This window comes from Podarcis gaigeae (assembly GCF_964106915.1).
Source record: "Podarcis gaigeae genome assembly, chromosome: 5".
NCBI classification, from domain to species: domain Eukaryota; kingdom Metazoa; phylum Chordata; class Lepidosauria; order Squamata; family Lacertidae; genus Podarcis; species Podarcis gaigeae.
This window is the reverse complement of record NC_139681.1, coordinates 51,630,320-51,642,301: the sequence shown is the minus strand read 5'-3', so window position 1 is coordinate 51,642,301 and position 11,982 is coordinate 51,630,320. Positions and strand designations below refer to the sequence as shown.

Sequence of the window (11,982 nt, the reverse complement as noted above, 5' to 3'; positions counted from 1 at the left end):
ACTGACTTGGAATTATGATGATCGTGTATTTCTTGTCGAATATGCGATTTGGGATGCTTTTTTGGAAATACAAAAGGGGAAAACAAAAACCACTTAGTCCGAAAAACCGATTTATTTTTTTGTTACCACGTCCCTATTTCCCCCGCCACGGTAGGACGTGTGAGGGCGATTTGCTCCACTGACCAGACAGCAGTCTCTCGAAAGTGCTGAAAGCGAAAGCGAAGAGCAGTAAACAGGCAGCGTCCTCCTCTCAGAGTTCTTTCTCTCCGGGAGGGAGTTAGAGAGGCAAGATGGCGGCCAGCGAGGGCTTGGCTGGACTTTTGCCCGCGCAGAGCCAGCTGGACTGCGCGCTGGAGGAAGCGACGACGGCTCAGGAGAAGGAGAACCTGGTATATCAGCACCTGCGGAAGGTGGACACCTGGGAGCGGGATCTGAAAGTCCCCGAGTTCGGAGCAGGTGAGCTTTGAGGATTGGACGAGAAGGACTTCCGCCAAAAGCCCAGCGCTGAGACGCCGCCTTTCCACGCATCCTCAAGCTCACGCAGCGCGAATTGGTGTTCCTCCTGTCGTCCCTTTCCGCTCATCGTCTCTTTCTTTCTGGGTGCTGGAAACTAGATGTTGCAAACGACGCTTGCAATTGATATTTTTTTAATGCAATGGGTTTTTGCAATCTTGAAACTTAAGAAAACTCTTTTGCATTCTTCTCCCCGCCGCCAACCCCCTGTATATACACCAGTTTTTCTCCTCTCTTCAGAAATGAAAGGGGACACAGGCACCTGCATTGATAATAGCTACATAGAAAAGAGAGTTGCATGCAGAAGTGGAAAACAGTTGCACCTGCAAAATTATTCTGGGTCTCTCTTACATCTTTAAAAAATAATCCAGAATTAAACGGATGGTCCTGGCCCCCATCACATTCACTTTAAACTCTTTCTTTGGTCGCAAGCAATGTTAAGCAACACATTCCAGATTAAAAATAATAGTATCAGTGTTGACAACTCCCTTTTCCTCCACCCTTTCAGCAAATACATAAGGTACAAGTGGGAACTGTAATCTCGGTAGCTGATGCTTAGATCCAGGGCAGTAATTATGTTGTTGTATTTGTTCACTATCTTGGGAAACAAGGCTGCAACTCCATTCATGTTTACTCCAAAGTTATTTGTTAACTTGTACTTACTCCGAATCATTGGATATTTGGCTGCCCGATGCCTGAGTCCAGATAGCTCAGTTGGTTAGAGCATGGTGCTGATAAGACAATGGTTGCAGGTTCGATCCCTGTATGGGACAGCTGCATTGTAGGGTGTTGGACTAGATGATCCTCAGGGTCCCTTCCAACTCTAAAAGCAATGACTACCTTGCTGCATGCAGAGTTCTGCCCCATGCACAGTTGAAATGCAATATGTGTCTATTCAGAAGAGGCAGTGCAATCCCAACCCTCACATCTGTGTTGGAGGGGGTTTGGACAAAGGTCGATTTAGGGGAATGAAGCCAATTCACCCACACTGGAGACTGAGCCAAGAAGGTACGCTGCAACAGTGATGATGGGGGGGGGGGGGGAGAAGAGATTTTGGTGTCGCAAAGGACCACTAAAATTTGAAAGCCCAAACTCAGTCACTGGTTTGGTTGAAATGTCCCTGCACACAGTCCTGCCTGCCTCTGCTGGTGGGTTAGCACCACCAATGAGGATCACCCCAGTGCATCCACCCACATGACAGGTGAAAGCTGCCACTAGTGGAACTCATTGAAGTGAGGCTAGGTGGGCACTACAATGTGGTGGTTGGATAAGTAGCAGATGCAAGTTCTCATTGTTTCAGATTTTGACACTGGTATTCCCACTAATTTGTTGGTTCAAACTACTTCAGATTACCTGTTATTTCAACAGAAGGTAATAATGCCAACTAACTGTGCTTAATTGTATATATATTGAGAAGTATTCCACAAGAAAGATGGGTAAAAAAATACAACCAACCACTATTATTTCACCTTGCAAAGAATAGTAACTGCCAACTATTTTTCCTTATGAGTTAAAATTGCCAGTTATGAAAGTGGATGCTTAAGAATTAGCTCCACTTCAAGTTATTGTATGGTTATATATCATATATGTCAACATCAAAATTGAATAATATTATTTTGTTGTCAAAAAGATTCTTTAACAAAATGAAAAATACTTTTGGACGTGTGGCTGTTTGTTTTTGAAAGTTAGCATGCCTGAATGTGAAATAGGGTAGTTTTCCAGTTTTATGTTAGTTTGGTTATCTTGGGAGTCCTGAAAAAATACAGATTATGAAATATTAAGTAGATGTATGTATGAAAAGTTTTCTTTTTAATTTGAATGTAGCAGTAGTCATCTGCTATTTTTGAATTTGCATAGTTCCTTGCACTTTTGCTTCTTGAAAGTAATGGAGTTATTTGCCCTCTGATTTCAGATTTACAATGGCTGAATACAGAAGAATCACTGTCTCTGTACAAAGACCTTTGTGGCAAAGTGGTGGTGTTAGATTTCTTCACTTACTGTTGCATCAATTGTATTCACATACTGCCTGATCTCCATGAGTTAGAGCAGAAGTACTCTGTGAAAGGTATCAACAAGTCTTATTTTTTTCTGGATGACCCTGTAAATCTTTTATAGCATTTGATCTGAATAAATTCAGTAGCTCTCATAGGCATTGTCAAAAATTAATTTAAACACTTTCTTTTAATGAATGTATTTTCATGTATTCTGCTATCCTCTTCCAAGTAATGCCCTGCTGTATATTTGTCATTATAGAAGAAACATTTTTAAAATTTTGTAATGAAAAAGCTGATCTGATCACAAATACCCTGGAGTCCAGAACCTTTGGCTCTGTTCCTTCCTGTTTGAATTTTGGATGCAATCGTATGCGTGCTTATTAGGGAATAGCAGAGCAATTAAAAACAAACAAACTTATGTCACTCTGTAGGTGCCAATCTCCTCCTACCATCTACCAAATGGGCAGGCAGTTGCCCCGCTGCTGAGGACCAGCATAAAACATTTAAATGGGGCATTCCAGAGGCAGGGAGAGCCAATCTCAGATCCACTGGATCTCAAAACAGTCTCACTTGCATCAGCATTGGGTCCAAACCAGAGCTGGCTAAGGAATCAAGCCCAATTATACTGGCTTCCTTCTGCAGTAGCTGTTGTGAATGACCAGGCTGCAGATGCCATGGTTTCTCTGCTCCTCTCCAAAGCCCCACTGTCAGGGAGTGGGGGGTGGGGTTCATAGCTGTCAACTTTTCCCTTTTCTTGCGAGGAATCCTATTTGGAATAAGGGAATTTCCCTTTAAAAAAAGGAAATGTTGACAGCTATGGTGGGGTTGGATTGCAACCTAAACCCTACTGAAATTATTGGCACTCACATACATAAGACTGCACTGTAAATAATTTAAAGAGACAACAGTCATACCTCGGGATAAATACGCTTCAGGATAAGTATTTTTGGGTTGTGCTCCGCGATGACCCGGAAGTAACAGAGCGCGTTACTTCTGGGTTTCGTCACTCGCGCATGCGCAGACGGTCAAAATGACGTCACGCGCGTGCGCAGAAATGGCGAAACGCGACCCGCGCAGACGCATGGTTGCGTGTTACGTTTACTTCAAGATGCGAACGGGAATCCAGAACGGATCCTGTTCACATCCCGAGGTACCACTGTACATTGTTGTACATTGTTTCTTTTTACTTGACGATCTTCCGTTTAGTGATCATCAACCTATGCTTTGACTGGTTTTACCCTAATAAGTAAGCATATTCTGGCACTGCACATAGGTGGGGAAGCATAGTCCACTGCAGGGAAGTAGAACCTTTGAACTTGCTTGATGGACCCTGCTGGGCTGGGAATGATGGTGTTGGAATCTTAACAGCATCTGGGGTGCCACCTGTTCGGTAACCCTGATCTGGTTGTCAAAGGGTTTGTAACAGCACTGCTTGATTTGCAGCCAACTGGCTGAGATTGTGGACTGATAAATTAGAAATCCTGATTCCGTCTACAATTTGCAATTTTGCATTCAGGTTCTGATGGTTGACATACCATCTCTTAGACAATGTTCCATAGTAAGGATTCTAGGTATACACATTAATGTACATTCTTGGGTACAGTTTACTGGAATCCCAACTGCACTTTACTGAGAATGACCTAGTTAATGTTATCATGCCTTTCTTCATAAAACATAGTTTGTGAAGCCAGTAATAAGTGTTGTGGTCAAGCTCTCCTCCTTTGCCCCTCTCCCATTGTGTCCTGACTTCAGCATGAATATCCTGGATTGTATTAAGTGAAAGTTTCCTGTTATGTGCAAACTGAGGTATGCTAGCTTGATATATATTGCTTAACAAACCAGGAAAATGGGCTAGAATCTTCCTTCATGGTTTCATCCTAGTTGTTAAACCAGAGCTCTCCATTTTGGACATAAAGGCCCAGTAGCTTGCTACATTTCTAGTCAACAAATTCTATTGTTGATTTGGAGAAGAAAACATTCTCACACTGACAGAATTATTCCCTGAGTGCTATGTTAAATACAACCCAATATATTTAAGTGTGAAATTGTTACTGCGTAGTATATAATAGGCATGTTGCATGAACCTTAGTGTCTTACTTAAGCAAACTATAAGTACAAATTTCTAGTTTGCAAAATTAAAATTTATCAATTTTTTTGCTGGAATACATATCTTAATTTTAGAATTCTAGCATAAGCTCTTGCTATTCTGATGTACATATTTTATATTATTGTGCTACAGATATTCTCTTGTAAGTAGCTGTTTTAAAACAAAAGTCCATTATTATATTGATGTGATAGGAGATCGTAAACCCAATGAGTTGTTATATGACATTGTCAAGGTCATCACATTTTTTAAATTAACGTGTACATCTGGAATTTTGTAGGTGTATTTTAGAACATGAATTGTTGCCAGTTAGCATGTTTATCAGATATGTTCTTGCTCTTATCATTGCTAGTGCTATTTCTGCATCCAGTTTGGCATTCACAAGGTTATTTTAAGCCCTAATGCACATTCATTTCACATCAACAGTTTAGAAATGGCCTGTTGGATTGCTGTATGAGGAAGTGCTTCTTGACAGAAATACTTTGGTAGAAGGCCAGTTTGCTGCTATTGTGTAATCTTTTCAGTGCAGATTGAATCCAACTGCATCCTCACAAAGTAGAATTTTACATTTGATATATTTGGAAAGGACCCCAATAGTCATCTAGACCAACCCTCCGCAATGCAGGAATCTCAACTAGAGCATATATGTTGATATAAGTGTTCTCAGATCAGAATTACTTTTTCCCTAAATTACTGAAACTGATGTTTGATCTGGAATTAAATAAATGAAACGCAAGTTTGAAGTGCTAGGATCAAGCTGCTGGTGTGCATTTCTGCTTTGACTACTGTGTTGTGTGACGAGAAGGTCTGTGAAAGCATTTGGCAAGCACACTACTCAGAAACTACAATTGAACAAGCTCTTTGCACAATGTTTACTGCATGTTTTCTTGTATGAATATTTTTTCCATGATACAGAGTGAATGCTGTGCTCAAACAGCAGCCTTTCTGTTAATGTTTGAAGTGGCACTACATACTGCTACAGTTCTATATCTGATCTGTAGAGATTTTGTAGTTTGGTATCCTTTCCTTTTCTGTTAAAGCCTTCGTGGACATGTTGTCTATTCCTTTTTTAAAAAAACTGATCCTATGCATGCATACTCAGCACTAAGGACTTCAGTGTGTGTAGGACTATAGCTTTTGTATACTTTATAAGCAGGAGACAAAATAATTATTAAGATACATCTTGCTTGTGAGTGCAGACCAAGTTGTATTCATCTGCCATATCACCAGGTCTAGGTAGTAGAACAGGAAGGAATAGTAGAGATCTGGGAACTCTAGTCTGCACACTAAATCTGTATCTCATTTTCGGTTCCATTTTTTATTCCAGAGACAGATCAATGGTATTTAGACTCTTCCATTGCAGAACTTGTCCTGAAGTCATGAGCATGTCTTCAGAGCCTGACAACAAGCTGCCAGGTTTTGTAAGGATTACATTGTGCACTTATTCTTACTAAATCCCTAGCTCAGAATTTAAACATTGATTCCAAGCTTGGATGAAAGAGTACTGGACTACATCCAAGATGGAAATGTTTTGCTATCCTATTTCAGACCCTATTGAAAGCAAAAGGGGTGCAGTTGAATTCAATATCAATAAGAAATTAAAGTTCTTTGTTCCACTTGGTATGTAATTAAATGCAGTGCAGTTTGAAGAGTTGGAATTGTTTATCTTATGTGTGGGAAGAGGCCTTGAAATTAGATAGCTATCACCTTCCACAGGGTTCTGTCTGTTAACAGAGCAGACTGCTAGAATCTTATTTATGGTAATGTTCTGTCAACACTACATAACAGAAGGGTAGGGGAAATTCTTGTGAGATTTTCTGTTTTAAGGAGCTGGAAGGGTGATATAACTATTTTTTTAATAAATTAGCTGTCATTAGAATGTTGAAATAATTATTTTTCTTTTGGGAAGGGAAGGGCAGATTGGTTAAATCTTTGAAACATTGATATCCTTTGCTTGCAGATGGAGGGCTGGGTGGAAGTGTTTTTGTCTCCTTCTTAAATTTGCACCACTATTCACTGATAAGACATTACTAGTGGTATATTAGGGACGCAGGTGGTGCTGTGGGTTAAACCACAGAGCCTAGGGCTTGCCGATGAGAAGGTTGGTGGTTCAAATCCCTGCGGCGGGGTGAGCTCCCGTTGCTCGGTCCCTGCTCCTGTCAACCTAGCAGTTCGAAAGCACAAAGTGCAAGTAGATAAATAGGTACCGCTCCGGCGGGAAGGTAAACGGCGTTTCTGTGCGCTGCTCTGGTTTTGCCAGAAGCAGATAAGTCATGCTGGCCACATGACCCGGATCCGATCTGTACGCCGGCTACCTCGGCCAGTAAAGAGAGATGAGTGCCGCAACCCCAGAGTCATCCGCGACTGGACCTAACGGTCAGGGGTCTCTACCGAGTGGTATATTTGCTCATTAACGTTTAACAGTGCCAATTTTTTCATACCATTTTTCAATACTTATGAAATGAGTTCAAGGTTACTATCGTGTTTAAGCTGTTAGGGTAATTTAAGACTGATGATGCCACAGTTGATTGGACAGTATTCATTTTTAATAACAATTCAATCCTAACCATGTCTATTCACATATAAGTCCTACTACATTCATTGGGGCATACTCCCAGATAAGTGGGATTAGTATTGCAGCCCAAATTTCTACATGTAATGAATTAGAACCTGTGTTTAATGTCAGGGCTCAGCCCAGTAGACATGTGATTTCTATAAAAATGTGCTAAAAGCCTTTCCCTCAACACTGATTAACAACAACCAAGTCCCATTCCTGGGATTAGGCATTCCCTTACACTCTGAGTCCTAGCATTCTGAAATTAATTACTGTGCCAAGCACAGCCTTGCAAATAAACCCACAAGTTACTAGTTTAGCAGAGGAGGTATTAAGAGCTTCATTCCTTCTCCAGCAGCCTAATGATTAGGAGGCTTCCCTACTCCTGCAGTCTGCTTGGTTCTGCAGGAGACAGGTGGAATATTTTGTTACTGGTTTTTATTCACCCTGTAATGAGTTTATATTGGCATGTATTTTAAAAATGGGAAATTTCACAAAAGTATCAGCATATCATAATTCCACACTGTCGGTTTAGTTCCTTACGAAAGCAGTTCATGGGGCATTGAGACATGATAAAATAACGAGCGTTAGATACTGGTGTACAGCTGACACACAAATGGTCCTTGGAAGATGTGTATTCGCTTATAGAATAGTGAATAGACTGAGTGAATACAGCGGTACCTCGGGTTAAGTACTTAATTCGTTCCGGAGGTCCGTTCTTAACCTGAAACCGTTCTTAACCTGAAGCACCACTTTAGCTAATGCGGCCTCCTGCTACCGCTGCGCTGCCGGAGTATAATTTTTGTTCTCATCCTGAAGCAAAGTTCTTAACCCAAGGTAATATTTCTGGGTTAGCGGAGTCTGTAACCTGAAGCGTATGTAACCCAAGGTACCACTGTACTTTGAACAAGTTACTATATTTAGCTGACTGACAGAGAATCGGAAGTTTTTTTCATCTTTTTTCTTTCTCTTCTTTTTGCTTTGGTAATTATAAAAATATACATTGTATTGGGTATGAACTTTTGTATATCTTTTGATAAGTGTCAATAGATATAAAAACATTATAAAAGTAGAAAGAGTAGTTTGGTTACATGAAACTTTTCTGGTGTAGTTTATTGCTTTTTTCATATTTTATCTTAAATGCTTGAGGACATAGGTTTTTATCAACATTATTTATTTAAAATATTTATACCCTGCCTTTCCTTGTATGGTCTCCAAAGCAGCTAACAGCTTTTGTTTTTGAAATCAGCATCTATATTTTAGCAAAACATAAAACCATAGCTAAAAAAAACCACTTCGGTGAAATGTAGATTGAGGTTGGTGTGGAGTAGCACATTAGTTCCTGTTCCGAGAGAGATGAGTAGCTTCACGGATTACTGGTTAATTATATGCAACATTTATTCATATGTGAAACATTTAATACAGAATGTTAATTTGGGCTTGTTTCTATGCTAGGTTTGCTTGGCAAGGTTTCAGTGATATATTTACATTTATAAATATATTTAAAAAGTAATGAAACCAGATAATAATAACTGAATTTAGAACTACAAGCTTGACTCTCTGGAAAACTCAATTCCAGGAATGTTGGCATTGTGAGGAGGTAGTAACATACCTGCAATCGAACTAGGAAAAACTTTACAATGTTGTTTTGATGCTTGCTCTGCTCATTGAAGGCAGAGTGTTTTCTAAGATTGGTGTGAACTGCTGACAAATTGCTGACCCTCAGGCTGGATTGCAGTAGCACTAAACATTATAATAGGCCCTCTATCATTGCAGATAAATGCTTTTATGATTCCTCAATTCCTGAAAACCTATTTTTGATTCCCTTCTTTACCTCTTCTCCCATAGCTGATGGTTTCATTTATTTAATGGCCCTTTTTCTCATTCAGTTGGGATCTTTGATATGTTCTTCCTTGTGGTCATAGATGTACAAAGCAAATTCTTTCTCTTAATACTAACAGTGAAATGTTGTGCATATCTACTCTAAACTAAATTCCATAATGTTCAGTGGAACTCAGTCCTACTGTGAGGATTAAAACCTGAGCTTCTGAACTGTCCCCCCTCCCCCATATGCCGAATAACTACAAAATGCTCTAGTCTAGAGTTCCATATAACCATTTAGGGAGCTTGCCTTTGATCCAGCCTTATCTGCACTTTAATACGTGTGTGTGTTTTATCTGTGCTTTCAGATGGTCTCCTTGTAGTTGGTGTCCATTCAGCAAAATTTCCAAATGAAAAGGTTCTGGATAACATCAAAAGTGCTGTCCTTAGATACAACATCACTCATCCCGTGGTAAATGATGCTGATGCAACTCTTTGGCATGAGCTAGAAGTATCCTGCTGGCCAACCTTGATCATTGTTGGACCTCGTGGGAATATGCTGTTCACTCTGGTTGGTGAAGGACACAAGGACAAATTATTTCTATTTACATCCATAGCCCTAAAGTATTATAGAGAACAAGGACAAATCAATGCTAATAAAATTAGAGCACAGCTCTATAGAGACTATTTGCCACCTTCGCCTTTGCTCTTTCCCGGCAAAATTACAGTGGACAACTCTGGGGACAGATTGGTAATAGCAGATACTGGACATCACAGGATTTTGGTTGCCAGGAAAAATGGTCAAATTCTGCACACTGTTGGAGGTGAGGAGAACTTAAATGTAGGAAAGCCTTTCATATTAGCTTTTATGCTGTCATGGCAGATCTTGAATTCTGTGCCGCTGGTACCCTTCCTAGTACTGTACTGGTAAAAGTGTTATTAAAAACTGTTTTCCGTGCAGAGTGTAGCAAGTTGTCTGCCACAAATTAATTGTTACTTGCTCTGGGCTTCCGACTAGGTACGGTAAATGCTTTTAATTCTGTTTTTATAGCTGTGTAATGCCTTGCAAAAGTTGAAAATTGAGGTTTTGCTGTAAAGAAAATCCTTGTAATTGCAGCTGGTTTGTTTTTATTGTATTTCCTACAAAATATTATTTGGAAAATGTACAAATCATATTTCAAGAGCATTTGCACAAGTACATTTTAAATATGAATATTATTTTACAATAATATACATTTTCATTGAAGAAGATAAATGGCAAACTCTTAAATAATTAAACAATGCAGGGCTCTCTAATTTTAGGTTGACTTCTAAAATTGGGTAAAGGTTTGCTCCTGAACTCTATCAGCTTTTACGCTTACATATGGTTAATCTTTTGATGCAGATTCTAATTCTGCTGATTTCTTTTTTGTTTTGTTTTCTTTTCAGGACCAAACAGTGGAAGAAAAGATGGGACATTTTCAGAAGCATTATTCAGTTCTCCACAGGGAGTGGCTATAAAGAACAATATTATTTATGTAGCAGATACAGAAAACCATCTGATTAGGAAGGTAAACTTTCCTAGATAGAAAAAAAATATAGGAGAATGGCCAAATTCTCTTATGAGTTACATTCGTAAAATGGATGTGAAAGTAACTATGCAATGTATCTGAAAGTAGAATCTTGTCTAATATTTATAAACATGTTTCCAAAGTACTTGGAACAGACTTCTTTTCCTTTTCACATATGCTTTTAAGGCAAGTTATTAGGTACAACAGTTTAGTGCTTTCCTAAAGAGAATGGAATGCAATAATGCTGTGTGCCATGATTTCTCAGTTCCATTTTTAAGTAATTGCATTTTGGCTCTACAAAACCATGTGTTTTGTCTCCCTTCCCTCTAGGAAATATCTAGGAATATAAGCAAGAGACTATCGTTACTCAGCAGAACAATGGAATCATAGGGCTGGGATGAAACTGGTTATCTCATTTAGCTCACTTGAATGCCAGACCCCTTACATGAGACCATATGTATACATCACAAATGAATCTGCACATTATAGTTTGGCCCACATCATTTTGAATTGGAGTGTGCTGTGAGCAAGAGCACATAAGATCTCCAAGTCAAAGTTTGTGGCCTAAATCTCTAATAATAATAATAATAATAATAATAATAATAATAAGCTGTTACCTTTCCGCCTTGCTACTCAGGCCCCTTACAACTTAAATTATGTAAAATTAGGATTTCAGTATTTACCGTACCTTTTGATTTCTGTCCAGGTTATCATGTACTGTTTGTACATGTTTCAATCAATTATAATTTTACAGTGTGGATTAGGCCTGTGAATGTTGAATAATCTGGAGAAGTTCTTTTCAGTGACATCGTAATATTTCTCTTGCTAATAAACACCATTATTATTTTTATGGGAATACATTACTTTATCCTTTACCTTTTTCTTAAGACCAGTAACATTTCAGTAATATTTCAAAGGGAATTCGTTTAAGAATTAAAGATAGGTCCATGTGAAGAACTATAAAAGACAAATTCAGTTACTCAGCTTCCCCTACCTACCCATTATACTGTATTTCAGATCTGAGGAACATGGAAGGCAATTGATTTGATTTACTAGACTTGTACATCAATCTATTTTTAAAAAGTCTCTGGGCTTTTTATAATATTTATAATGCAATAAAATATGATAAAGGCACATTAAGACAATAGAGTAGCATATTTTTTCCAGACTTGATAAATAACATAAAAAGCAAATAAAATTATTCTGATTTCATTCTAGATTGACCTCCAGTTAGAGATGGTGAGCACTGTTGCAGGAGTTGGATTACAAGGCACAGATAAGGAAGGAGGAGCCAAAGGGGAGGAACAGCCTATTAGTTCACCATGGGATGTAGTCTTTGGAACATCAGGTATTTTAATAAAGTTGTAACTGCACACTCTTAACACATTAATCTCACAAGCTGTCACAAACAAGCAGACTTCAGCAGTTCGAAAGCACCCTTAAGTA

The 11,982-nt window shown here is 39.0% G+C and overlaps 1 protein-coding gene across 1 annotated transcript in view; it reads left to right on the top strand.

Moving 5' to 3' along the window:
• Nucleotides 1–253: 253 nt before the first annotated feature.
• NHLRC2 (NHL repeat containing 2) overlaps nt 254–11,982 on the top strand; it is a 28,539-nt gene continuing 16,810 nt past the window's right edge. Inside the window, exons 1-5 of the mRNA XM_083741282.1 lie at nt 254–456; nt 2,426–2,578; nt 9,355–9,810; nt 10,415–10,536; nt 11,755–11,884. Of these exons, the coding sequence (XP_083597408.1) occupies nt 291–456; nt 2,426–2,578; nt 9,355–9,810; nt 10,415–10,536; nt 11,755–11,884 (1,027 nt within the window). The 5' untranslated portion in view covers nt 254–290. The remainder of the gene's footprint in view (nt 457–2,425; nt 2,579–9,354; nt 9,811–10,414; nt 10,537–11,754; nt 11,885–11,982) is intronic.